Raw genomic sequence first — 25,868 nt, 5'->3', positions numbered from 1 at the left:
GACATCATTAGACAGAGTAATTCGAAGGACATAGGGCTGGTATTTTCCATCCGTAAGTGCGTAATGGACTCAGGTCGAGACTTGTGCTGGTTCATATCGTTACTGCGCTGTAGCGAAACCAGTGTCGATGGCCCGTCTTGCCTACGTCTTGCTGAACGTAGGAGACGCCGTGTATCTGAGCAAAAAAGAGTAGTAGGAGAGATTGAACGTGATGTTACAGCAGGATGATATTACAAATACTCGAATCTGTCTAAAGGCGTTTCAGTCGGCGTGGTCGTTACATATTACATATTCCTCAGTTCTCTCCTACTTCACGCGAAGCGGACCTTTTCACCGGGTCGGCCCTCGGACAAAAGAACAACAGCCTGCGAGCATATGTGTATGAGTAAATAGGAATGGAACACGGATGACGCGGGAACTCACGTATTTGCCACTGATCTTCCAGCCCGGTTCGCTCTCGTCTAATTTTTCTGCGATTTCGTCACCCTTCTCACCAAAGCCGACGACTACATCACTCTTGATGGTACGCAGGCTGGCAATCTTAGGTGCGCCGGCAGAGCTAGCCATAGGGCCAATGGCAACATCGAAGGGGGTGCTAGCAGGGGCTGCACAATCGTAAGTGAGCTTGCGATGGTTGAGATCTCCTTTGAAGTACACGAGATCGGAGCGCGAGAGGTGGAGGAAGAGATCGGGGGCTTCGGTGTGGAGCTCCCAGAACGTGTATCCTGTGCACCAGAAAGGGTGTTGTTCGTACACCCATTTGCCTTCTTTCTCGTATTGCTGCACGGTATAGTGTTAGGTATGAGGTAAACATGATCGCGAGTGGGTCTCACCTTCCAACGCGCACCAAGCCTTCTGAGGGATTCTATTTCGGCGTCAGAGGCTTTGGGGAACAGTTGACCGTACACCATGGTGTTCAACAACCACTCCCAGTCTTTCCTGGTGACGTCTGAGACAAACCATGGGTAGCGCTTGCCGTGGAACCTTATCTGCTTGGCCAGGCCACTCTGCAATAGGAAATCGGCTAAACGGCGGAGGGTTATAAGTGATCGTCCACTAGTGCCACGTCCAACGTACCATATACGCAATCACAGTACAGCTCGAATCCCGCGTTGTCCAGAACGAAGTCAATTCGTCCACCTGTCTTTCCACGGAGGTCCTTTACGGTCTCCCACAGCTGATTCAGATGGTTTCCGAGGATATTCTTTTCAGTCGCAGCCAGATGATCACCTCCAGTTGATTGGAGTGCCTTGATCTGATCTTCGGTCATGTTGATCAAGAGCGATAGATCTGTAGAGTTGCCCCACAGGCACACTGTCCAAGGCGGGATGTTGAGTTGACGCCAACGGGACCAGTCGCGATGACGTACCTTGCGTAAGTTCCAGGAACATGAGTCTTTCAGCCTCAAGCTTTTCGGAATCGGAGAGGTTATCTGAGATCTTGAAAGGCTCAGCGAAGCGCATGGACAGCTCAAAGACCGCATCTGATGATCGCGAGAAAGTATCGCACTGCAGTATTCTGGTCAATATCTGGAAAATGGAATAGCATGGAGGGATGAACCTTCTGTCGGTAGAATACGTCGTAGTCGGACCAGAACTTGCTGATACTGAAGCACTCGTGGAGACGACGATACTTGTATGCCTCAGCAAAGAGCCATGGCGCGTTCATGAAGTCTTTTCCTGTTCACGGTGATAGAGTTAAACGCTGAGACTATGAGTATAAAGGTATCGGCGCGTACCTTGGAAGTACTTGGCGATCTCTTTGTTCCATAAAGCGACGTCACCCTCCCCATCGTCGATTATAGGCCTGAGCTTCGCGTTTCCACTGAGATCGGTCATCAATACCTCCATGCGTTCGATGCATTGGACAAGATCGACGATCTTCTCTTCGGAAGACTGCTCGTTTAGGGTGCGAGTTGTATCTTCGATACCCTTTCCCAAGATTGTTGGGAGACGAACGCCCATGGTGGCATGGGCGAAAGAGTATTCGTGATATCCACGGTAAGCCGGCCAAGGAGGGTTGTTGGGGTCCACCTAGGGTCAAGTAAGCCTCTGCGCTCAGACAAAGGCGTCCATACGCACCCGCGATGGTGTTCGTGGCCATGGCGCTTTGATGTCCTTCTTACTCGGAAGATGGCCGAGTGAAAGAGTGACCTTTGTGGGTGCACCGGAAGCAGTACCGTTCATGATGGTAAGTTATGAGAATCAGACCAGCTGTAAGTGAAGTGAGTTAGAAAGAGGGAAAGCCGTGGTACGAGATCAAGAGTACCAGCCTTTTGAAGGGTATCTGAAACGGAGGGGTAACTGGAAACAGATCAAATTCGGCGACCGACGATCAGCGAGGGCGCGCGTGGAGTTGCTTGGAGATGAGATGGGGGGAGAAAGGAGGAGGTGCTGTGCGATGTGAAGCACGGCGGTTTATATACGAAAAAGAGACCCAAATTATTTATTTGGAATGTCTTTGAAGGCGAGTTTCTTATCTCCAAATCAGGCAACCAGGGTCACATGGTGACGTCACCCGCCGATGCCCAATTCACTTGCTTCAAGCTACAGCACGTAAGTTTCACTGGCTCTCCACCCAAACCCTGGTCACAATGAGCGTAAATTATGTACGAAAAGTCCCACAAAATGGAATAAATGCGCTTCTGGGATCAGTCATTGGACGCGTGCCGGCTTCGGCTTCTGGGCGTGACCAAGGTTGCAACTGCAGAACCTCCCGAGCCCCACCGATTGGGATGCAATCACAGGCTGCTGGCGAGGGCACCTTACCCAATGCGCCACTCCTCCTTCAGTTATTCGACCCCTCCGACAAACGGAGAAACGCTCCCCCCGCCACATCTTTCGGCCCTTTATGACGGCGGACATGGTGATGGAGCTTAACCTTGCTGCACAGAGTGTGACCATAGACTAGCTTTCTAGAAGACGGCGTCAGCGCGTGAACACATCAAATGTCTCTATATCAAGACCTCCGAGTGGGGAGTCTCATGTTCAGCCGAAAGATGCCTGGACTTCTTGCATGTTCTTCGGCATTCCATCGTTTTTACAGGGTGCCAAGAACTCCAAGCGCGCCATAAAACTTGATACTCGATAGATACGTGGACTACGGACCTACATAACGTCTGTCGTCCGTTTTACACAACCGACGACAAAACGGAAAGTCTAATTCGTGCGTCGAAATTTCGTGGTATCGGCTGCAAATTATCGGCGATGAGAACTTGATGCGAACCAGGCAAAAATATACAGACGGTTGGGTGTAGTACTTCCAAGTTGTGTGCTGTTGTGTGACAATCGACAGGGGTGAGATAACAGGATCACGTGGATGTTACCGCGTCGTGTTTGTTTGCGCTTGCTTGGATGTCCGTTTACGGATCACGGTGGTGTGAACTTGGTTCTCCACCACTGTACACTACAACGTCCTCCGCTAATTATGTCGCTCTGGAAGCTCGGTGCACAAGATGTCACCGAAGAAGCGCAGGCAATTAAGGACCATATATCAAGCAAGGGTCGGTGGTCTGCTCATCTGATTGTTCAACTAGTTGAATATATTTTGGGACTTTAGACAGCCACATCGCAGCTCAAGAAACGAAGTTAATGCGACAAGCCGCTCAACTCGATGAAATACAGACGGCATTAAACGAAGCTCTACATAAAGTGCGTGCTGTGCATAGCACACTGTCGGAGGCGACTGAACTGTTCACTAGCTGAGCCAAGAAACGGAGCGCGCCATACGCTTCGAAACGAATTTCCTCCAAACATCTGAAGACCTACGCAGGGAGAAGCTAGCCACCCAGAACATGGAACGCACACTTGTATCAACACAAGAGAAGATGAAGTCGAAGGAGCTCGAAGCACGCGAGCTAGAGTCTATAATCCAAACCCTCTCCCACAAGTCAGACACCACCACTACGCAACGGACGAAACTGGAGAAGGAGAAGGCGATGCTCGAGGCGCGTGTGAGGGAGCTCGAGTCGAGTAATCGCGAACTCAGCCAGGCGCCACCAACAACGACGCCAGGTCGCATACCCCGTCGACGTTCGTCCTCGGTCTCCAGCGCAAGGATACCCGGGTTAGAGCAGGAGTTGCAGAGTCTGCGGGCGGAAGCATCAACGAAGGACAGGGAACTGGAGAGTGCGGTGCAGAAGCTGGCGCGTGCACAGGAGGCGTTGGTGAAATGCGAGAACGAGAAGATGGCTGTGGAGAAGCGGGCGAGCAAGGAGATAGCTGAGATACGCGGGGAGCTGGAGGAGAAGGATGAGGAGATTCGATATATGCAGGAACAGATGGGCGACGAGTCGAGGGAGGCGCAGTTGATGGCACGGATTGAGGAGGATGAGGCGAAGATCGCTGCGATGGAGCAGTCATTGAGGAGCGCATCTAATAAAGACGTGGAGATACTGAGGCTGAAGAGAGTTGAAGTGCAGTTCTTCATTACGTGTCGGGAGATGACTGCAAAGCACCTGGAGTTAGTAGCCGAGAAGGATTCGGCGCTGAATGACCTCGAGGCAGCTCGCGCTCAAGTCCAACAACTCTCGAGTCGTACCAGCGAGCAGGAAACGCGTATTAACGAGCTTATCAACGAAACAATGTTAGAATAGCCCTATCTTACCCTTGGCGCGTTTGGCTGATTTAGTTCTTTGCAGTGACCTCCGCCAGCGATTGGATGTTACACCCTCCACCGGCGACGACAACACACCAGCCCATGTCGAACGACTACTAGGAGCCATTGACCGTCTGCGAGGTGAACGAGACGACCTCCGACGCGATCTCGAATACGTCGAAATGGAATCAAAGTACTCTATTGAAGCATTGGAGGCCCAATTAGCACAAGCCGCCGCAGCAACTCAACCGTCTGCCCCTCAAGAAAACTCAACCTCAAGTACTCTCCTCGACGAACAGCGACAAGAAATATGCCGCCTTAGGAAGACGTCTGCCGTACTGACCATCACCATCGCGCAACTCCAGAAAGACATCGAGTCGAATGCAATCACCCGCGAACAACTGCAAGAACAGCTTCAAAGCAAGGATGCTATGCTTGCCGACCTCGAAAGCAAGCTGCTTGCTTCGACTCAAGCATCTCAAGCATTCGAAGCCGAACGGGATGAACTACTCCGCCAATCCGAACAGCAGAACCAGGATTGGAGTAAGACTTTCGAAGAACTCAAGTCGTCTAAGGCCAAGGTCCAAGAATCTTTGGAAGAAGTTCAAGCCCGGCTGGATGATATCACCCAATCTCTTGAAGATACCGAATCTGAGCGTGATTCCCTCAGGCTTCAAGTCACCAACCTCAATCGCGACCTCATTGCTGCCCAGGAAGAACTTGAAGAATCCGAAGGCCGATATAGCAACCTCCAACACCACCAGCTCGATGCCATGACGGACAACGAGGCCACCCGCGCGTTGCGCGATCAGGTGCACGAGTTGGAAGGGCGGGTGATGAGGCGGACGGAGCAAATTGGGGTACATCAGCACGATATCAAGCGTCTGGAGACGAATTTGCTGTTGCATGAGGAAAGACTGACGGAGATGACGATGGAGATGGAGACGTTGGCTGCGCAGAAGGATGCTATGGTTGAAGACTGCGCTTCTGCGAGGGAGGCAAGAGATGAGTCCCTTGTGCGCATCGAACAACTGGAGGTTGAGGTGGAGCGATTGGAGAGTCAGGCTGAGCAAACTGAAGGCACGGTTGTCGAGCTCATCGCCGTTATTGTGGACACAGTTGCCAGGTCGCGGGCTGCCATTAAGGCCTCTGAGGCTTTTGGCCAGCAGACCAACAACCAACTCGCGGCACGTCTAGAGTTGAAGGACGGAGAACTCCAGGAACTCGCATCCCTTCACAAGTGCACAGTCGCGCAGCTCGAGGAGAAGATCGAATCGCTGCGACAACTCGAGGATGACGCGTCTACTTCAAGGGAAGACATCCGGAGCCTGGGCGTAGCTCTCGCTATCTCACGAAGTGAGGGATCTAGAGTCGTCAATGTTATGAAGGCCTTGCACGACGCGCGCTCGCAACTTACAGCGGAAACTAGCGTTCTTCGCGACCAATGTGAGGCTTCCCTCGAAGAGAACAAGACTCTCACCTCACGCCTTTCTGACTTGCAAGCACAATTCGACGCTCTTGACTCAAACTCGACTTCGGAACGAGCAGCCTTACAGCAGAAGATCGATGCTCTTGTCACCTCCTTGGATGACGCGAAGACCGCTCACCATGTCATTGTCGACAAACTTCACAATGAGAAGGCCGAACTGGAGCAGCGTCTCTCCGACGCCGTGGTGGCGAGCAAAGCTACTGAAGGAGCGCAAGTGAGCGAACTCAGCGCCAGATGCGAAGAGCTGCGTGGACAACTCCAAGAAGTGCAAAAGGCCCTAGATGAAGCCACCGCAGAAATCAAGACCAAGCAACTTTCCCTCGAGACGGTCGCAAATGAACGCATTTCCCTCCAAACGCAACTCGACGACGTGACCAGACTTTCGGACGAACGTCATGCTAGTCAAGTCGCTCTTGAGCAACTCAATAGCGATCATGTGGCGAAGATCTCGGATCTTGAGGCTAAGCTTGAGTCAGCGACATTCGAGTTGACAAAGCAGCAAGAAGAGATGCAAGCCCTTCGCTCCCAGACCGAAGCTCAAGTCGAACGTGTTCGCCAAGAGTTAGAGAAATGTCTTCAGGACGAACAAGCTCTTTCTGCCACGCTGCACACTGAGCTTGATGATCAGGCGAAGCAACTCGATGAGTGCTCTGTGAAGATTCGCAATCTCGAGCAGCGACTACAGGCCGAGATTTACACTCGAGACCAAGAAGCGAATGTCCACCAAGAGGCTATTGCCTTGGTGGAGGCAGACAAGACGGAGGTCGATGCCCTTCTGGCCGACGCACGTCATCAACTTGAAAGTACCAAATCCGAGCTCGCTATGACGAATGGTACCTTAGAAACTTTGCAAGCGGAGAAAGAGTCCCTTCTCATTGAAATCACCACTTTGGGTGCCGAAGTCCAGAAACAGTTATCAATGCATCGATACATGGAAAGTCAAGCTAAAGAAAGGTGAGGCACCATCCGACAATAGACCGATTTCGTTACTGACTTCTCATGATAGCGAACGATCCATTTCCTCCCTTACTGCATCCGTTCAGCAGCTTCGCGATGATCTTTCTCAAGCAGAAAAGGCCGCTCAGACATCCGAATTGAACCTCAGCCTTCAGGGCGTGCAGCACAAACGGGAGATGGCTGAGATGCAGCGGCGAATTGCAGCATTACAATCAAAGCCTAATCTGGACTCCGTCGTCCATGAGTTGGAAGAGCGGAACAATGAGATGGAAGAACTTCTGCGAGCTAAATGTGCGGAGATTGAGGAAAATGACGACCGTGTCCTTGAGTGAGTATGTTGTTTCACATATGACGTCTTTGCTAAAGCTTCCTGTAGGATGTTGAAGGATAACAAGAAGCTAAACAGCAAAGTGGAAGCTCTGACTCGCAAGGTTAACAACTTGCAGGCGAAGCTTGCTGCCGCGAAGGCGACTCAGCCACAAGCTACGGCCGAACCCGCTTCAACTACACCACCGAATATTAGCCCTAAAGAAAATGGCCTTGCATCCAGCGTTCGCGGCAAACCACCCCTTGCTAGCTCGTCGACTCCCATGGAAACTCGCGAGCTAGCCTCTAGTACACGGCGGTTGCGCTCCGTCACAGAACCTTACCACCCTCCTTCCGCTACTCCTCCAATGCCCCCAATGCCATCTAAATACGCTGTTGTGCCCTCCACTCGAGTTCTGAACCGCTCTGTATCTGGATCATCATCAGCACTTCCACGCGCAAAGACACCTGAACGCCAGCAAAACCCACTGCCCATATTCAAAGCGAGAACACCCGAGAGACCATCCCCACCTGTATCGACCGAAGCGTCTTCCTCCTCCGCTGGAAAGAAACGTCGAGCACCAGACGACTTCGATATTTGCGAAAATGTACCGCCTCAAGTATTCACGGCGGACAGCCTTCCAAGCGAAGAGCCAGAGAGTCGTACACCTCGCGTAAGAAGAGTGCTGCAGTCACTGCATTCCGGCTTCACACCGGTTAGACAACAAGCCGCAAGCCGCTCGAACTTATCACTCGCATCTCCGAAACGACCAACAACAGGGAAGTCGCCGTCGAAAAGCCCACGACTGAGCTCTATGCCCGTCAAGCCATCAAAGAGAAGTTGGCTAGGGAAGATTAGGGGTGCTTCCTCACAGGCTTCTACACGGCCAACCTTCGACCCATTCACAGATTCATGACATGGACTACGATAGCCGAGTAACTTATGTGTTTTCCACCGCTAGCACGCTGCACATGCTATGTATCATATCATCTATGTATATTACCTCCAAGTTTACATTCGTAGCATGAGTTCTACCTATAAATACGTTTTGTTATCGTCGAATGGAGTTTGTTGAGTGAAATGACTCCGAGCATGCCGACTTCGAGAGAGATCTAGAATAACAAGTATCTAACGATCATGGAAGAAACGCGACTTCGAGGATTTCCGTGAGAGGTTCCATGTCTTGTGGAGTGATCTTGTACGCGGCTGTGGTCTTACGGCCACGTTTAAGCACGACCTCCAATATCTCAACGGCGGCACCCAGTGCTTTTCTCTCCAAAAGTAACCGCTTGATACAAGCAACCAACTGCCTTGTATCCTTTGAATCTCTCTGTTGAAACAAGGAGATAGCTTGCAAGTTGGGGAGTGGGTATGATAGAGGCTGACCATCTTCCCTAGGTCTTTTGGGTGTGCTCGCAAGGGCAAAGATGATATCAGCCAGGCCGCTGACACGTAGCTCTGTAGCAGTCACGTGGAAGAAAGAGGCAAAGATACTAGGGTCCTTGCCATCCTGTGCTTCTGCGTACCCGTCGAAGTCGAGTGTGTCAATGGAATCAAGAAGGGGATAGAATGTTTCAAGAAAGTCTTCGCATTGAAAGCAAGTCGTGCCAACCAAGGCTAGCTTAAGTTTGACTGGGGGCATTTCCGTGGGTCCGGCCTCAAGTTTGATCGTCGTTCTGGATTCAGGCTTACTATACAACTTGGAACCGCTTGCCTCAATGACGACTGCAGTATGAGTGAGGGAGGAATCATGTGGTGGAAGGAGGCCATGTAGAATGGGAGTGATGACTGATATATCCGCGGGGTCTGCAACTTCATCGCATCGCAGAACAATGCTCTTGATAGAAGGGAACGCGAGATATTGCAAAATTTGAAAATCAAGCATGAATTCCACTTCGAACTCCAGATAGGTCAGGCCTAGTAGGTTGACACCGACATCGTCCTCAAGCGTCGGTATTTCGTATTCGGGGTCCAAAACGGCTCCAAGGGTTAGTTTCTGTAAATGAGGCATGCCTTGCAAAGCTACCAGGAGTTCGTAAGGTGAGAAACGATCCATGTCTTCAAGAATACGGTCATTCCCGCAGAACGATAAGTTCAGATGTGTAAGGTTGGAGAGAAAGCGCGGGTCGAGTTCAAAGCTGAAACCAAATATATGGAGCTTCCGCAAAGCCGGCGCGCTGTCATGGAGTGCGTTCGTTGAGAAACAACATCGTGCATTGTCCCAAGGCGTACTGCCACAGAGGGTGAGCACTTCGAGTTGAGAGGCTGGATTGTCGAGCAAGGTCTTGAACCATACGTGTTGATCGCAGTCCATGATTTCAACTTCCTTCAAACGATGAAGATGCGTATGATGGAGAACCATGGACACGGTCTGCCAGTTTGACTCGGAGTTGCAACTCCATAGATAGAGGGGGGCTGCCTTGGATCGCTGTAGGAACATCCAAGCTAAACTTGGGGACAAGGCAGTCCATATGTAGCACCATATTCGAGTGGTCGAGATCGCCACCCTCCTCCATGTCCGGCAAGTGTTTATCGCGGGGAGCCACTCAGAGCAAGGTGTTCTTCTGTCCCGTCGTGGAAGGACGTGATCGGTCCTGATAGCGAGATATTCGAAGATAAGCGTTAAGATATCCGGTAGCATGATTGCTCTCGAAGGCACTGGATCTAGGTCGGATGTCGATGCCATGGTGGTTCGACTTGCTCTAGTTGAACGATGTATCGTCGCCGTTTCAATCAACTCTCTCGGAGTTTTATGTTGGCACTTGTTCGCTGAGCTCCAACTTGCGCCTTTGTTTCTAAGTTTGAGCGTCTGTAGGAGTCCTACTATATCGTATCGATAGTAAAGACTGGTGTTTGCTAGTCTTTGACGTCGGTACAGATGTTCATTACTATCCTTCCCCGAGTGCACGTCAGTGCAACGTCGTTGCGATGTCCAGCTGGGCAGACAGGTCACCAGCTTTGCAAATCACTTAAAAGCGTATCTGCGCACTTTTGAGATTCAGTCGCAACCAAAGAGCAAAGCTCAGATCACATCACCGTAGCTTCACGGCCAATATTACGCGACGATGCCTGTGCACCGTGTGATGCTTCCGTGCAGTGAATCAGAGTCGAAAGGTGGACCCGGATGCCAGGATGTTATTCTCAGTGATCCTTAGAAAGGTAACGAAGGCTCGTTTGGGGGTTGCTAGATCACTGAGGCAAAGAACATAGTGGCTGGGAGTCGTGCAGCCACAGTTGAAAGGGTGAAGGAGTGACTAGACGCCGGTCGATCATGATCGAGATCAGGTACGGGGTCCTGCCTGGTCACAGAAACAGCATCGGTGAACATTGGGAATATCAAAGAAACTAGCAAGAACGGAAACTCGACAGCACACACACACAACAAACACATTATACAGTATCACAAACTGAAGAGGCGACCACCAGTCTCATGTCACAACAGAACTTGCACCAAAGAAAGTTATGGATATATTTATTCCTCATCCTCATCCTCTTCGACGACCTCCTTGCTTTTCTTGGCCCGCGAAGAAGCGGGTTTGGCCTTCTTTGAGGCTGGCTTAGAAGTCGACGCCTTGGAGGCGGGTTTCTGACGAAGAAATGAGTGAAGGTATATGCAAGCAGAAGGAAAAGACCTGACTTTGCGTTTCTTGGAGGCACCCTCGGAATCTTCGCTGGCCGGAGCCTGAGCATCTTCCATTTCCTCATCTTCAGTATCCGGCTAAGGGTATATTTAGCAGAGATTTGAGTTGGGAGGGACATCAAAAGCTACCTTGGGAGCGGCTTTCTTCTTGGGAACAGCCTTAGCGGGAGCCTTCTTTACTGGCTGCTTCTTTGCTGGTTTCTCTTTCTCTTCTTCGGGCTCATCAGCATCATCCTCATCAGCTGTAACCTCAGCGATGTCCTTCGCGAAGTCTTCCCCAGAATCACTGTCTGCCTTCTGTAGCAAGATGTAAACATAGCATATCAGTAGGACGTGGAGCAACCGCACCTTGGCCTTCGCCTTCGCGGGAGCACGCTTTTTGGCAGGAGCTTTCTTTTCCTTGGGTTCAGCGGCCTTCTTCGCGGGAGCGCGCTTCTTTGGAGCGGGTTTTTCCTCCGCCTCACTTTCACCCTCGTCATCCTGTTCAACTTTCTGTACAAACCGGTCAGTGTTCCTCTACCGGGCGAACGGAGAATCAAACCTTGGGAGCACGGGGTTTACGAGTAGCAGCTTTCTTGGGCTTTTCTTCTTGCTCATCGCCGGAGTCTGCCGCCTTTTCCTAGAAATATATCAGTATGATGATCGCAACCGTGCACATAGAGAGACGATACCTTTGGCTTTCTTGTGCGCTTCGGCTTTTCTTTAGGTTCCTCGTCCGCATCTGCAGCTGCAGCTTTCTTCGCGGGAGCCCTCTTCTTCTTCGGCTTGTCCTCGTCATCTTCGGCTTCAGGCTTCCTGGCGGTGTCTGGGATATCCTCGTCCGCGACATGGCCATCCTCCCAAGCCTTGTTGACTTTGGCTTGGTCTTCGGCCGACAAAGCTTCGTAGCCGTCAATCTCGGGAGCTTCCTCGACGCTCTTCTTGATATTCTCTATGATCCTTGCCGTCACGCACCCCCAGTGCCTCCATGCACTAGAGGGGAATGCATGTTAGCTGTATGGACGCATATACATGATGAACGCGCTCACAAGGACGTGTTTCCTTGGAAATCAACAACAGAGCCGAACCGAAGTTCGCCTTTGGCAATTGGTGTTCCTGCGCGTTTCGATGAACAGAGATTTTTATAGTGAAGGACATTGAAACTCACCTTGACACGGTTTGCCACCTAAAACAACCCACGGTTCAGATACAGCGACCGGTGCATAATCAACAACTTACCTTTGCATTTCGCGCGCGCTGAAGTCGCATACTCGAGTCTGTATCCCTTCGCCTTTTCAGCCATCGCAGCGAGATGTTCTTTCAACGAAAGCTGGGCAAAAGACGGGAAATGATAAGAAGGAAAGTTGAACTTCCGAAAGACGACTTCTCAGGTGATTGTAAAAAGAGGATAAAAAACAGCCGACTGCACAGGGCTGGACGATGGGTCCAATGGGGTCAGTGCACAAGGAAGTGGCTGCCAGAAGGAAGGGGGAAACGCGTAAATTCAAACTTGGAACAAATGTCTCAACTGGCTATATAGTAGGTTGCGGGCGCTTAAATGAAGCATGGCCACAGCCAGGTCGTGGGCCGTGGCTTTCTCTCCGAATCGCCAATGTTCCGCAAGCACAATGACCAGGAAATCTACGTGGATCTTTCATCGGCCCTGCGCGACCGCCAGGATTGGGCCGTGGGTGCTCTGCGCACCTTCCAGTACCTGTCAGATATCAGCAGCTTCGCATACGAGCCAGTATCAGGCCTCCTAGCTGTCGGTGAGCCCTTTGAAATATTTGTGGACCTGCACACGACTGCGGAAATGTACAAGGCACAAGCGGAGGGGTGGTCTCCATCTTTGGCTCGCCAGGAGTACAATGCCAGGTCTCCCTGAGGGAGCCCGTGGCCGTGAGGTTCCTTCAATTCGCAGCGTCAATACAGCGTTTGGTCTGCCTTGGTAAGATACCATCTCACTCTTCTCGAGCACGATCTAATACGTGGCCCGGAAAGATGGGAGCAACCAGCTGCACGTCTGGGACCTTGAGGAGCTCTCGCAGAACAAGCCTAAATATCTTATCACCGCTAAATTCGACGAAGCATCGTAGGCCCGATTTAATGTAAAGGATGGTACCTTTGCTGATAACTACATCACTTGCAGTGCTCTTACTGTGTCACCCAGTCACTCTCACGTTTGTCATCCCACAGATGGTCCCCTTCTCGCCTCTTAGACGAGACATGTTCAGGCTTTCATTACTTTGGCCTCTGGCGTCGTCCGGACTTATGATTTGCTCTGCCTGCGTAAATCTCCGTATAGCATGCCCAACATGTGGACTCTATATGAGGAGAAGATCATCGCCAGTGGAATGCCGGACATGCTTAATCCAGACAGGTATGTATGAAGCTTGGCGGCAACACTTGGTCTTATATGTGCTTGGGTCATTTCAGTTCCTTTGGCCTAGATGCAGTCATACATCCGCGTAACCTGAACCTTCTCTTCGTAGTGTATGCGGGTAAGTCTCATTTCGCTCTATCCTGATGTGACTCGACGGTATGCACCCTCCTTAGGTGGCATAATACTCTCCGACCTCGTAAGCGATTTGTCCCAGGCCATAAATCGAGCCATTAAACCATGCTGTAGGCTGAACGCAATACGCTGCGGGCGTACGAGTTGGTCCTCCCTCCTGGTGCCCCAGGCGGCGCAGGATATGGAAGCAAGGTCTTATTACCATTCAGGCTTGAGGGACCGCATTGACTTCCTTGTTTCCAGGAACTATTGATCCACCGTCGACCGTCTCCCACATGTATGGCCGTCCATCCCTCTGGGCATTTCTTCGCCGCTGGGTACTCCGATGGTTCCATTGCCTTCTGGGCCGTAGAGGATGAAGACCAACCTCTTATGGTCAGAACCCTCGATGACGTAGATGTCAACGTCGTAGACCCCGAAAAGATCGACAAGTATCTACCACAAGATGGCCGCCCGGTTCCTGGTGGCATCCCAGACGACGTTAGGGAGCCCATATTCAAACTGTCGTGGAGCGGGCTTTCCAACTCGACAGACCCGCGTGGTGGCGACACAGTGTTGACCATACTTGGCGGCACAAAGATAGGCGACGAAATAGGGCTTATAGTCCATTCCTTACCGCCTTTCAACCCTCCCGAGCCTCCTACGCCCCCTGCGACAAATCGACCGAATGAACTACCAACCTTCTTTCGGAACGCTATGCGTGAATGTGTCATCGCGAACAACGCCCACTTCTATCCAACGGACGGCATCGTCCAGGACTATTTGGTGGTGTCTCGCGATAACCCTCACTTCGGTGGTACATTTGACCCAACAGCCATCATACTTCTATGTGAAGGTCCAGGAGACACACGTGTTGTAGAAGCCCGACAATTTCCACCTCCTGTATTCACCTCGGATACACCCAAACCAGTCAACAACCCAGAGCTGGGAGCTGAGGGTGCTCAGGACGATCTGATTGATGAATTAACCAAAACTTTGAAGGCTATGGAGCTGGATAGTGAACCCATGCGCCTCACTTTGCCTGTTGCTTTGGAGGATGGCCGGAGCCTTGTGGATGGACACTTATTGACCCTTGGTCGCGATGCACACGAATCGTTGCTAGCTAACGGAAGTTTACAGACGAAATTACCTTTGAAAGGAGGCACTGCTTGGGCCGAAGAAGCTCATGCCACCGAACTCAGGCATGCGAAGGTCTGCAACCAACATTACCGGCCAACAGCAGCGTGGGCTAACATGTCACTGTAACATAGTATCAAGCTCGACGGGTATTGGTAACGCAGCATATAGACCTCACAGTTCAATTCGAGAACTTCAGTTCCCAGCTGCTGATGGGTACACAAACCGAAGGTCGCATAGAGCACGACTTCCCCGAGTCGCTCCCTCACCTCAAAATCGACCTCAACACCGTCATCGTGGACCCGGCTGTTGCTTCCCGGTCCAATTTCACGTCACCCCCGCGTATCGACTCGATTCACCTTACCTCCGAATCGCTTGAGTGTCTCGTCACATTACGCTCGGGTGAACTTTTCGTATACAAGCCTAAACCGGACGAATACGAGTTCGAGAAGCCCCTATTTAGGGAAGCAACGGACGAAGAAATAGTGATACTCTCGCACATTCCGACGGGAACTTCAGCAAAATATGCCCCGAACTTCATGCTTAGCCCAGGGAGAGGCCTCTTAACAGCGTATGCTATATGCGACATAGGTAATACGACTGCACAAACTTTAATATACCTGTGCTGATCTTGCGACACTAGGTTTTGTTGCTTCGGCTTACGCTGACGGATCATTGTATATCGTCGACATGCGTGGTCCGACTGTTATCCTTCGGCATGACCCCGCCCAGAAGTCCAAATCCCGCCATTCAATCGCATTGGCATTGTCTCGGCACTCCGCTTCAACCTATCCTGTAGATTCATTGACATGGTCAATCTGCACATTAAGCACAGGCGCTTCAATGGGTCTACGACTCATCGCTGTCCGCACCAACGGTGTGACCGAGGTATTCTCCCTCGAGCGTTCGGAGGTTGGGGCTTGGGAATGCGATCGCCCAGACCCCATCACCTTTGAGTCCGTCGAGAACCCCCTTCCGAAAGGCAACTTCGTTATTGACGGCAAGTATGGTGCTATCGTCGGTGCGACTCCAGCGCTACTTGCAGCGACTTTCGATGCCGTCGCTGCTTCGCGCTGTATATGGGTGATATGTGGCGCGAAGAGTGCGAAGAGCTTCACGGAGGTAACGGGCGAACAAGTTGGAAAGGCTCGCTGGAATACGAAGACAGGTTCTATCACCAGTGCCCAACTCGTTGATAAGAATGGTACGTTCTTCGTCCGCATCAGTTTGAACTCAATTAATCAATTTCCGGCGCCATAGGATCACACGCATTGGTGACTATGTCGGGAAGTAATACTGTGTCAGTCTATTCGGTTCCAGAGCTAGAACTCCTGCACACCATTCTTTTGCCGGCAACCCGATTCTCGTAAGTGCTTTAACCCTATTCTTACATTAATTGCAATTAAACTTCTAATTAAACAACCCCTTCCCCCTCCAGCACAATCACCATGGATGACACCGGCGATTTCATACAATGGCAACGGCACGCCAAAGCACCCTTGATCGTTAGCGCTACGTATGGTACCCTATTCAACTTCCGTCGCACGCCGGGCTATCCCCTCATTGAATTCGCCTCAACGAAAGGAGTTATCCCGCCCACACCACAACCGATATCAATGGGCCCCCCTTCACTATTGAGCGGGTGGTTCTCCTTTGGCGGAGGTACATCGGGCGATCAAATCGATTTACTACGTCCGTGTTTCATTCTTATTCCATTCATTTTCGGGAGTGAGGCGCTCATTATGGCATGTGCAGTGGGCGGCCCCGACCGACCCATTCCCCAACCAAAACCTCGTGACGTTGCGCAGGAAGGAACGTCCTCAGGTTTCAATGCTTCGGCAATTACAGCCTCTGTGGCGGGTGCTCAAGCTGGCATATACAACCGATTACAATCGGCCCTCAGTGAACGCGGGTGAGTCGTTATCAGGGCTTCGATAGAGCGCCTACTGAGGCCGTTGTTTCCAGACAAATGCTCGACGGTTTACAGGATCGATTCAATGATCTGGAGGAAGGGAGTAGAAACATGGTAACACAGGTACGCAACGCGCCGCTTCCATACAGACCTTATACTCAGACCGGGAGCTCATTCATTAGGCTAAGCGATTGGCCGCCGAGCAAACGGCGAAGAGGTGGTTGATGTTTTGAGCTGCCTATGGCAAGAACTTTCTGATTCAGGCAGATTCCCGTGTATCAATTTCTCCGATGAATCTTGTGATATCTTTGTACAGAAATGATCTGACAGAATGTATATAGTTCTACACTTCACTCTGTTTTGTCCTTTCCGACAGCGACGTGAGTAAGGGTTGCTGTCAGTTTCTTGCGTTGCTCGTTGAGCATTCCAAAGAACCCGTCCTCTGAAGACACGCTCTTCTCGTGATTCCATTCTTCGGTGTGATGCAAGATTTGGTGTTTGTCGTTTGTCGTGATTGTCAACAGTGAATTCAGCGTCTGGGAAGTGATTAAGTATAAACTGCAGGAACGGTGATGAAGCGGAAGTACCTTAGTTGGCTCTTTGCTTGAGTCACGATAATATGACACATCTTGGTCAATGAGAATGGTACTGGCGGGTACAGACGCTGGATTCTCAAGTACACGGAATTTCGGAATTTCAGCTTTCTCGAAAATCTGTGCACGCTGAATGAGCAAAGGCGGGGATGTGCTATTATGGCGACACCTTTGCGAGTCCTACAAATTGAGCGCGGATGGAATCCCTTCCATTGGCGATTCCGATGGGGTCATGAAACTGGGAGTCATTTGCATAAACATCAAATGTGGTCTGACGAAGTTTCAGCTTCGAGAAAGTGCGATATCCAGACAAGAACTACCTCTATTGGCGAACAGGAGTACATTTCTTTGATCGACTGAATAATCGCCGATTCGTGGGGCTGAGCTTGCCTCTCTGGTAAACCTTTTGTTTCGAAGGGCTTCAAGCCTGATGCGTTTATACGAGGTTCACTGGGTGCCATGATGAGGAATACGCGGAACAGGCAGTAAAACGAGACGAAATAGATTCCTAAAGTGGTGTAGGAGATTCTGCGTGGGGGCATGAAAGTTAGGAAGAAAGTGCGTCGAGGCAGAGACCCCTTTATATAGTTTCTGTAGCAGGTCGGGCGGGAGATTCTGACGGAACGACGTCATCCGCGCGCAGGATCGTGTATTGATGTCCATTTGGCGGATTGCAGACTTGGAGGGAACTGGAAAACGTGGCAGCCGCTAAAAATAGACCGGCAATTCCCGACGAACACCGTTGGCGTCACGGCACCGTTGGCCATTGTGGACTTGGCTGCGCACGACGCTCTTCACTGTTGACCACGATGACCTCCAACTACGAATCGCTGCACAGACAATGCAGGACATTGGAGTCGCTCTTCGACTCGAAACTGACCTCGTACTCGCGCCTGGCGTCGACTATCTCGAGGACGCATGACGACGTGGAGGCGGAGGGATCCAGGGACAGGTGGAAGGACGTCGAAATGGAATTGGATGAGCTGCTGGCCAAGGTGCGTGCATCCTAGCCATGATATTGCTGTATGATGATACTCACCGAAGCCATGCAGCTCGAGGAAACAAATGAACAGCTGGCGTCGCTGTCAAATAACGCGGAGGCACCGCTTTCCCAGTCAATGATGCGTGCAATACAGCGGCACAGAGACGTCTTCCAGGACCAGTCACGCGAGTTTCGACGGACAAAGGTATTATCCATCTCCTTGTAGCCGACCTGTGTTGTTGACCTTCGGAGTAGACGAATGTCCAGCATGCCTTGGATCAAGCGAACCTTCTCAGCGGTGTCAGGAACGATATAGAGTATGTTTAGGTCCCTTGGCTATGCATATCTGCTCTGATTATGTTCTACCATATACAGCGCGTACAAATCGTCAGCTGCGGACGCCCTATTAGCAGAGCGCGGCCGAATAGACAGTTCGCATCAAATGACGGACGACATGATTCAGTGCGCACCTTTCTGCTCTCATTGGACCCCTTGCTAATTTGGCTTTTACAATAATAGACAAGCCTATGAAACGCGGGCAGAGTTCTCCAGCCAACGCTCGTCATTGGCCGGTATTAATACTCGAATGATGGGGGTGATAAGTGCGTCGTCTCCTGTTGCTATATTATTATAAGCGAGTACTGAGGTCGATTCCAGATACGATGCCCGGGATTAATAACCTCCTGTCCATGATCAAGACGCGCCGGCGGAGAGATTCGATTATAATGGGTCTTGTTATCGGTATCTGCTTGATTCTATTCTTCACATACATGTGGCGGTAGCTACTTTTGTTTTCACGCGTAATTTATTCATGCATCCTCCCCTCTGATGAGGGCTCCATCCAGGCATCTCCAGATTATGATGTTCCCTTTGATGTTGCCGCGCTCCTTTTCCTAGTAGGTAGTGTATGCTGGCCTTGCTTGAACAGCCGAAACGACCTTTCCAGTCTCCTTACCACACCCCAGTCCTCTTCCAGAACATCTCCCTCTACCCATTCGTCTTCAACAACCCACCCTTTAACGTCAGCGATGATTTTTACCATTTCCCAAGTCCGTTCGGCGCAACCACGAATATCGTTGAAGTCGGACTCCACCAGTAAGCGGTTCGGCGAACATACGGCTATCAGCTCTCTATGATTTGGAGATTTCTCGTTGATGGTCGTCGAGAGCGACAAAAAGATGTTACCATGTTTTTTCTGCATGCACACGGATGGAGTGGTTGCGCCAACAGAAGATAGATTTTTATATATCAATAGTGATTAACGATACCTGATGATAAATGAATGATATATGATACCTTACCTGCACGTCTGTCCACGTTTGTGGACTGAATCCACAGCTGTGCATGTCGGCGCTGATTCTGTACCAACGATCACCATGCTTTTCCACCATGCGGTCTATCAGGTCTAGTGTGGCCTTCTGGGCTTTGACGCTGTGGAAACTGACGTTCCTCCCCAGATCGACGGCGACTTGCAGCTGGGCCTCGACGATAGATATTTGATGTTCCAGGGGAACGGTGAAGGGAGTCAGCTTTCGGGGTGATACATCGAAGTCGATGGGAATTCGGAATGAACGGTCGATGCCCACTTCGCCTAGCATGGCGTTGGGGAAGTCCGTGAGGTTTTGTTTGAGCTCGGCGAGGACATCGGTCAGAAGAATGGGGTCTGGAAGAGACTCGAGCAACTCGTTGAAGAGGTCCTCGTGGTCAGATTTGATGGGAGCCTTGAGGAAGATACTACTATAGTGGTGTCGTTTGCTTATCACCGGCTCTGTCGCAATCTGATGAGAGAACCACGGATGATATCCTGGGGGAGGGCCAAGATAACATGCGGGGAAGTTTGTGTATTTTGACGGTACGTCAAGGTGGCATTCACATTTGATGAAATTCATTATTCATGATGATCGGATGGTCAACGATGTCGAAGGGGAATTGAAATCGGAGACACAGCAGCATTCATTCCAGTACAAACCACATGAATCGTCGAGCATTGGAAATGATGCAGGCAGCAACTGACCGAAGCCCGGAATGACCTTATCTGGGTGCGCCTGTGCGAGTGCACGCACGAGGGGCTGATCTGATTTGCGCGAGGCCATCGGACAGATGGTGATGGGTAGGCGGTGCATGGAATCAGGAGAAAGCGTCGCTGGGGAATCGGTTGGGTGACAGTGGACGTCGACGACGTGGCGAAGGACAGCGTCACATGCGGCAACGGGCTCGCCGCCGTCGCGCGTGGTCGCTGCGGCGGGATCGTCTGTCACTGTCATCGTTGCTGCCGATGATGGGAACTGGGAACAAGGAAGTAAACGCGTGCAGGTAACGCGTGACCTCCGTGATTCGTGACGCCCGGGTCACCTGTTGTCTCATGACTTTCTTTTCGTCGATCTGCAAAATATTCAGCGCGCGGTCCTTACAGAGGAATATCCTACCACATCGCAGCATGCGGGGACAGGTTACGCTAGATGCATCTCCTCCTGTCCACCGGGGCATGATGGAGCTTGAACGCGGTGCCTTTCAGAAATCGATACCTGTGCTCGCTGCCAAAGTTCCTCAAGCACAGACAGGGGTGGTCTTGAAGTCGGAAATAATGAAGAGGTGCGCTGTTTCTGCCTGTAATTGATTCGTGATGGCAAAATAACAGGAATTTTCAAGATCTTTGATGAATCTCCCAAAAGTTCGGACTGTCGTGAATGACCCGTCCAATTCTTCGGACGATCGATTGGTGCTTTTACGCGTCTCTGAAGAAGGTGCGTTCATGCAAGGCTGTCGAAACAGCTCTGAAGCGAACTCAGGTGCAAGGAAGCGGACCTGCCTGAGCCAGCCCAGCAATTCCTCAAGGAACGGTCCTTCAGCTTGGTTCCCCATACACTCAAATTGGATTATGATTATTGGACAGCAGGTGAGTATTCTGCAGGACAGTGGGTTCTGGTCACTAATGCTCTGCGTCAGACGAGATACTGCAAGCAGTACTCCCCGAAGAGCTGTGCGACGGGTCGCCTACCGGTTTCGCTATGACCGGCCACATTGCCCACATGAACCTAAACGCCGAGTATCTACCATACAAGAGCCTTATTGGTCAAGTCATTCTGGATGTACGTGACTGTGACATAGAGATCAGCGAGGGGTTTGCTCATCATGTTCCAGAAAAATAAGCGAATCACGACCGTCGTCAACAAGCTTGATAATATCGATACGCAGTTCCGCTTCTTCAAGATGGAGCTGATTGCAGGGGAGCCCAATTATATTGTGGAACATGTAAGTTCCCCGCCTCTTCTCGGTGCCCGTGTGGTCTGATGTTCCATCAGCACGAATCGGACTGTCGGTTTACTTTTGACTTTACGCAAGTGTATTGGAATTCCCGGCTACATACGGAACACGATCGGCTTGTGCAGCTTTTTCAGCCCAAGGATATTGTTGCGGATGTATTTGCAGGAGTCGGTCCTTTTGCCTTGCCCGCTGCGAAAAGAGGGTGTGGCGTCCTTGCCAACGATCTTAACCCAAATAGCGCAAAATACTTGGCCAAGAACGTGGAAGATAACCGAGTAAGTCACACACCACAAACGTTATCTTGCAGCACCTTTTCTCAGATCTTCTCCATCCAGGTGAAGAACCTTGTGCGCGTCTCTTGCGAGGATGGTCGAGACTTCATATTCCATGTTGCGCGGCAGCTGTACGACAACCCCTTCCCGCCATACACCGGGCCCAAGCCAAGTAGGGCACAAGAGAAAGAAGAACGGAAGCGCCGTCAAGCTCAAACTCAAACGAACGATACGACCCAGCCGCCGTCAAGTGGCGATAGGGAGAAACCGTCAGAACCTCCCCGACGAATGGTATCACATTATGTGATGAATTTGCCAGACTCGGCCATACAGTTCCTTGATGCATTTCGGGGTATCCTCTCGTTTCTTTCTAGCGAACGGAATTTATGCGGTAGCGGCGAGATAGTGCTGCCAATGATCCACTGTCACTGCTTTACGCGCGAACTTGAAAGAGACAAAGCAGAGGCGGATATTCGTCGGGTGAGTAGCTATCTACCTCTGCCTTCCACGGCCGTATCTGACTGATTAATTGTGTCCAGAGAGTCGAAGAGAAGTTGGGGCATGCTATCAGCGAAGACGTCTCCTTCCATCTAGTGCGTTCTGTGGCACCTAACAAAGAGATGTATTGTGTGAGCTTCAGGCTGCCCGCCGATGTAGCGTTTGCCGTATGATGACAATTTATTACTTACACTGTCTGATCATGCCGATGTTGAGTCGGAAGCATCCGGTCACCGAAGTATTACTATTTTCGGAGTACGCGTCTAACCCCGCAAAATTTTGCTCAAACTCCATCCCGGCCTCCTCCCTCCTACCTTATCACCCAGCGTGGGTTACACGAGTCCACCACCCTCCCTGGATATACCCCCTTCTCTTCTTTCTTACTCTCTACATAATACCACATAGACAATGACCGCCCCGGTTCTCCCCATTGTACATGGCGATTCCGACGAAACGACCACCTCGAGAACAGCGGCGGCCATTCAGTCCATGCGCACTGCCGTGGCGATCCCAGAGACCGAGCTGAAGCGGTGGAGGCGCATATTCGATGCGAATGCCAAAACGGTGAATGGTGAGAAGTAAGTCTCCCAGAACCTCAGTCACATGTACCAGAGACTGCTTCTAAATTGAATACTCACCGCTTGTTGTGTGGAAATATATAGATTCTTGGACCAGGACAGCTTCGTCAATGCCATTGCACCCAAGAACGACCTCACGAAAATCGGGCGCGCTCAGTTCGGGATACTGTTCCGTATTGCGGACACGGCCAGGAGGGGGGTAGTCTCTTGGGATGAGTTCACGGTGTTCGAAACGATGTTGAAGCGACCGGACGCCGATTATTGGATGGCATTTCAGTACTTTGATGTGTTCGTACAACAAACATCTCTCAAATGCACAATTCTTATAACCGACGGTTTCTGCTTGAACAGCGACCATGACGGGTACATCACTTACGATGAATTCAAGAATGTCTTTTCCGCCAATATTGGCTCGGAAGCTATTCCCTTCGACTTTGACTGGTACGCCCGACCCTTTTGAGCCCAGAATGAGGGAGCTGACTCGGTCACAGCGATTGGGTGAAATTGTACCTCGGCAAGAAGAACGGCGCTCATGTCCTAGGCTGTACGTCCAGTCACTGGCAAAAATGCCGCACAGAAGCTAACACGCATACGCGTTGCAGACAATGAATTCACGCAGCTGATGAAGGGATTGCAAGGCGAACGTCTTAGACAGGCGTTCAAGTATCTAGATGCGGACCAAGATGGGTTTATCAAACCAGACCAATTTAAACGTATTATTTTGGTGCGTCCCCGCCTACCCCGCATTCCTCTCCCCACCCTTAAACGGCCCTTGCAGGAAATTGCTGGCCACAAACTTTCCGATGCTGTCATAGAACGTTTACCTACCCTTTGCACTCTGAGCCCTGGCCAGAAGATATCTTATTCAGAAGTAATTGCTTTCCATAATGTTATTAGAGGTGAGAGCTCCTTTACCATTGCTTTGCGTGTCGCAATGTAACCAGTATGTAACAGAGATGGACATGGTTGAGCGGTCAGCTTCCCGATCGTCTAACTCTGAGTTCGCGACTCACATATATACATAGTATTATCCGCGAAGCCACGGCCAAGAGTAGAGACGGACGTATAGACCAGTCCGACTTCCTTAACCACTCTGCTTCAAGCTCGCGTTATTCCCTATTTACCCCGATGGAGGCCTCCATCATCTTCCACTTCGCAGGACGGGGCGTCTCGCAACAGCGTCTTGCGCTCTTGGACTTTGCCCAACTACTGGATCCCCGATGGAGGGCACCACATGAAGAGTTCGAGACAAAGACCCCGTCATCAACATCCTTCCTCGATTCTACCTTGGCATCGGCGTATAGTTTCGGACAGGGAGGTAATTGGTGCCCTTCCGCTGCTGGCGCTGGCTGTTAATCCGTCTTGGATAGGTATTGCTGGAGCGTTTGGTGCGACGATTGTGTATCCTATAGACATGGGTACGTCCATCTTTTTGCTATTTATATATACCAACTAACCCGCCGGGTGCAGTCAAGGTATGTCACCATTTGTGGATGATGATCATATTTGCTGGACTAGAACGCCAATTTCCTAGACACGGTCAGTAACAATCCTTGACTTCTGTGATTAACCTGATGCGATCATTACTCTAGGATGCAAAATCAGCGAAGCACTGTTGTCGGACAACTACTGTACAAGAATAGTATCGATTGCGCGAAGAAGATATTTCGCAATGAAGGTTTCCTAGGTTTCTATCGCGGACTGGGTCCTCAACTTATCGCAAGTGCACTCGCCGTTCGTCTCTACCCTGCGCTAACATCTGTCTGTACAGGGTGTCGCCCCGGAAAAGGCTATCAAACTCACTGTCAATGATCTCATCCGAGCCCGAGCTATGGACCCTGAAACGGGGCGGATCAAGCTTGGGTGGGAGCTGTTTGCAGGAGGCATGGCTGGCGGGTGCCAAGTCGTGCGTATGCATACGCTTCGCAGGGGCCTGATGCTGATGGGATATTTTTAGGTCTTCACAAACCCGCTGGAGATTGTGTAAGATGAATCGACTATCTGACATAGCCATCTGTAACTGATGCACGGCTGTAGAAAGATTCGCTTACAGGTCCAGGGTGAGGCTGCTAAAGCCGAAGGTATCGTACCGAGGGGCGCAGTCCACATTATTCGACAACTAGGTATCTTCGGGCTTTACAAGGGAGCGAGCGCCTGCTTGCTCCGAGACATACCATTCTCTGCGATATATTTCCCCGCGTACTGGCATTTGAAAAAGGATGTCTTCCAGGAGGGATACAACGGAAAGAAGCTGTCCTTCGTGGAGACACTAGCATCGGCGGCCATTGCGTGCGTCGGTCTCCGATCTTCCGAATGAATTACTGATTGACAGAGTATCTAGAGGAATGCCAGCCGCATACCTTACTACCCCAGCAGGTAGGCATGTTTCAGTGATTTATAAATACATAGCATTCTGAGTGTGCTGATGATTTTTCTAGATGTCGTGAAGACTCGATTACAGGTCGAAGCACGCAAGGGTCAAGCGAATTATCAGGGTCTTCGAGACGCATTTGTCAGAATCTGTGAGTGGCTGGAAGCTGTGTTTGGACAAGACGTTTTATGTTGCTAAATCATACACCCGCCCCGCCTCTGCACAGATCGCGAAGAGGGATTCCGAGCGTTGTTCAAGGGTGGCCCAGCGCGCGTCATCCGTAGCAGTCCACAATTTGGATTTACCTTGCTCGGCTACGAGGTATTGAAGGATGTGAGTGTTTCGCTAGAGCTTGTAATTAACCAAAAGCTGATTCGGTCGCCGCCTCGTGGAGGTAATGCCGGTGAGCCATTTTCCGCCTGTGATATCAACCCCGAAGATTGACAGGAACTTTAATAGTATCCATGGGCCGAGAAACCACTGCAAGTTCAGACTGCGCTAACGTCTCAGAAGGACGACATGTCGCGCATCCGGGCCCGGAATGCACTGAAGATACTGCTGGACGTGCACGGGGACTTTGGAAGGAGGGCAGCGGCGGCGTCTGGGTCTGTCAGCGCCGTATCAGGCCCTGTTTCGAAAGCACGGCCGGGGGTAGCGTAGAAAGCGCTGTGTTGGGAGTGAGAATGATAGATCAGTGATGTGGTTGGCAGAGTCTGGAAATACAAGCCAATCAGCACCTTCTGAGGCAGAACCAAAGTAACGGACACACAACAGGAACAGAATGGACGAGCATGAGTTT

General features: G+C 51.0%; 10 protein-coding genes across 10 annotated transcripts; 5 read left to right on the top strand and 5 right to left on the bottom strand.

Moving 5' to 3' along the window:
* Nucleotides 1-311: 311 nt before the first annotated feature.
* On the bottom strand, nucleotides 312-2,186 carry PC9H_003286 (uncharacterized protein; the record flags this gene model as incomplete). Its single annotated transcript, XM_036772879.1, has 8 exons — nucleotides 312-365; nucleotides 424-780; nucleotides 834-1,024; nucleotides 1,078-1,314; nucleotides 1,370-1,508; nucleotides 1,561-1,679; nucleotides 1,739-2,033; nucleotides 2,082-2,186. The coding sequence occupies 8 exons, from the start codon at nucleotides 2,184-2,186 to the stop codon at nucleotides 312-314; spliced, it is 1,497 nt and encodes a 498-aa protein (XP_036634352.1).
* A 1,240-nt stretch (nucleotides 2,187-3,426) lies between these two features.
* PC9H_003285 (uncharacterized protein) lies at nucleotides 3,427-8,207 on the top strand (the record flags this gene model as incomplete). The annotated part of the gene is made up of 8 exons (XM_036772878.1): nucleotides 3,427-3,502; nucleotides 3,574-3,650; nucleotides 3,701-4,584; nucleotides 4,640-7,039; nucleotides 7,092-7,370; nucleotides 7,419-7,657; nucleotides 7,796-8,022; nucleotides 8,070-8,207. 8 exons carry the CDS (start codon nucleotides 3,427-3,429, stop codon nucleotides 8,205-8,207), a joined length of 4,320 nt encoding a protein of 1,439 aa, XP_036634351.1.
* A 277-nt stretch (nucleotides 8,208-8,484) lies between these two features.
* Nucleotides 8,485-10,035, bottom strand: PC9H_003284 (uncharacterized protein; the record flags this gene model as incomplete). Its single annotated transcript, XM_036772877.1, has 1 exon — nucleotides 8,485-10,035. The coding sequence occupies one exon, from the start codon at nucleotides 10,033-10,035 to the stop codon at nucleotides 8,485-8,487; it is 1,551 nt and encodes a 516-aa protein (XP_036634350.1).
* Nucleotides 10,036-10,821: 786 nt separating this feature from the next.
* On the bottom strand, nucleotides 10,822-12,271 carry PC9H_003283 (uncharacterized protein; the record flags this gene model as incomplete). The annotated part of the gene is made up of 9 exons (XM_036772876.1): nucleotides 10,822-10,935; nucleotides 10,987-11,067; nucleotides 11,119-11,286; nucleotides 11,338-11,481; nucleotides 11,531-11,608; nucleotides 11,661-11,961; nucleotides 12,018-12,084; nucleotides 12,137-12,154; nucleotides 12,208-12,271. The coding sequence occupies 9 exons, from the start codon at nucleotides 12,269-12,271 to the stop codon at nucleotides 10,822-10,824; spliced, it is 1,035 nt and encodes a 344-aa protein (XP_036634349.1).
* A 309-nt stretch (nucleotides 12,272-12,580) lies between these two features.
* PC9H_003282 (uncharacterized protein) lies at nucleotides 12,581-16,833 on the top strand (the record flags this gene model as incomplete). Its single annotated transcript, XM_036772875.1, has 17 exons — nucleotides 12,581-12,737; nucleotides 12,791-12,916; nucleotides 12,970-13,060; nucleotides 13,118-13,148; nucleotides 13,203-13,348; nucleotides 13,405-13,469; nucleotides 13,525-13,547; nucleotides 13,598-13,675; nucleotides 13,727-14,674; nucleotides 14,734-15,190; nucleotides 15,243-15,803; nucleotides 15,860-15,965; nucleotides 16,038-16,291; nucleotides 16,355-16,511; nucleotides 16,565-16,634; nucleotides 16,694-16,728; nucleotides 16,779-16,833. The coding sequence occupies 17 exons, from the start codon at nucleotides 12,581-12,583 to the stop codon at nucleotides 16,831-16,833; spliced, it is 3,360 nt and encodes a 1,119-aa protein (XP_036634348.1).
* A 28-nt stretch (nucleotides 16,834-16,861) lies between these two features.
* PC9H_003281 (uncharacterized protein) lies at nucleotides 16,862-17,565 on the bottom strand (the record flags this gene model as incomplete). The annotated part of the gene is made up of 4 exons (XM_036772874.1): nucleotides 16,862-17,047; nucleotides 17,099-17,224; nucleotides 17,274-17,375; nucleotides 17,425-17,565. 4 exons carry the CDS (start codon nucleotides 17,563-17,565, stop codon nucleotides 16,862-16,864), a joined length of 555 nt encoding a protein of 184 aa, XP_036634347.1.
* A 348-nt stretch (nucleotides 17,566-17,913) lies between these two features.
* On the top strand, nucleotides 17,914-18,868 carry PC9H_003280 (uncharacterized protein; the record flags this gene model as incomplete). Its single annotated transcript, XM_036772873.1, has 6 exons — nucleotides 17,914-18,099; nucleotides 18,157-18,291; nucleotides 18,342-18,403; nucleotides 18,462-18,548; nucleotides 18,606-18,688; nucleotides 18,744-18,868. 6 exons carry the CDS (start codon nucleotides 17,914-17,916, stop codon nucleotides 18,866-18,868), a joined length of 678 nt encoding a protein of 225 aa, XP_036634346.1.
* Nucleotides 18,869-18,942: 74 nt separating this feature from the next.
* On the bottom strand, nucleotides 18,943-20,350 carry PC9H_003279 (uncharacterized protein; the record flags this gene model as incomplete). The annotated part of the gene is made up of 3 exons (XM_036772872.1): nucleotides 18,943-19,281; nucleotides 19,388-19,890; nucleotides 20,101-20,350. The coding sequence occupies 3 exons, from the start codon at nucleotides 20,348-20,350 to the stop codon at nucleotides 18,943-18,945; spliced, it is 1,092 nt and encodes a 363-aa protein (XP_036634345.1).
* A 173-nt stretch (nucleotides 20,351-20,523) lies between these two features.
* TRM5 (tRNA(m(1)G37)methyltransferase) lies at nucleotides 20,524-22,293 on the top strand (the record flags this gene model as incomplete). The annotated part of the gene is made up of 8 exons (XM_036772871.1): nucleotides 20,524-20,678; nucleotides 20,736-20,830; nucleotides 20,887-20,982; nucleotides 21,033-21,175; nucleotides 21,228-21,338; nucleotides 21,389-21,625; nucleotides 21,686-22,102; nucleotides 22,162-22,293. 8 exons carry the CDS (start codon nucleotides 20,524-20,526, stop codon nucleotides 22,291-22,293), a joined length of 1,386 nt encoding a protein of 461 aa, XP_036634344.1.
* Nucleotides 22,294-22,528: 235 nt separating this feature from the next.
* AGC1 (mitochondrial aspartate-glutamate transporter agc1) lies at nucleotides 22,529-25,729 on the top strand (the record flags this gene model as incomplete). Its single annotated transcript, XM_036772870.1, has 17 exons — nucleotides 22,529-22,698; nucleotides 22,783-23,139; nucleotides 23,190-23,242; nucleotides 23,301-23,422; nucleotides 23,477-23,597; nucleotides 23,653-23,671; nucleotides 23,724-24,016; nucleotides 24,069-24,116; nucleotides 24,169-24,241; nucleotides 24,291-24,432; nucleotides 24,470-24,604; nucleotides 24,656-24,681; nucleotides 24,736-24,987; nucleotides 25,040-25,074; nucleotides 25,137-25,220; nucleotides 25,296-25,402; nucleotides 25,529-25,729. 17 exons carry the CDS (start codon nucleotides 22,529-22,531, stop codon nucleotides 25,727-25,729), a joined length of 2,238 nt encoding a protein of 745 aa, XP_036634343.1.
* Between the last annotated feature and the right edge of the window lie 139 nt (nucleotides 25,730-25,868).

Source organism: Pleurotus ostreatus, assembly GCF_014466165.1.
Source record: "Pleurotus ostreatus strain PC9 chromosome Unknown scaffold_2, whole genome shotgun sequence".
NCBI lineage: Eukaryota > Fungi > Basidiomycota > Agaricomycetes > Agaricales > Pleurotaceae > Pleurotus > Pleurotus ostreatus.
This window is presented reverse-complemented; position numbering and strand designations above follow the sequence as displayed.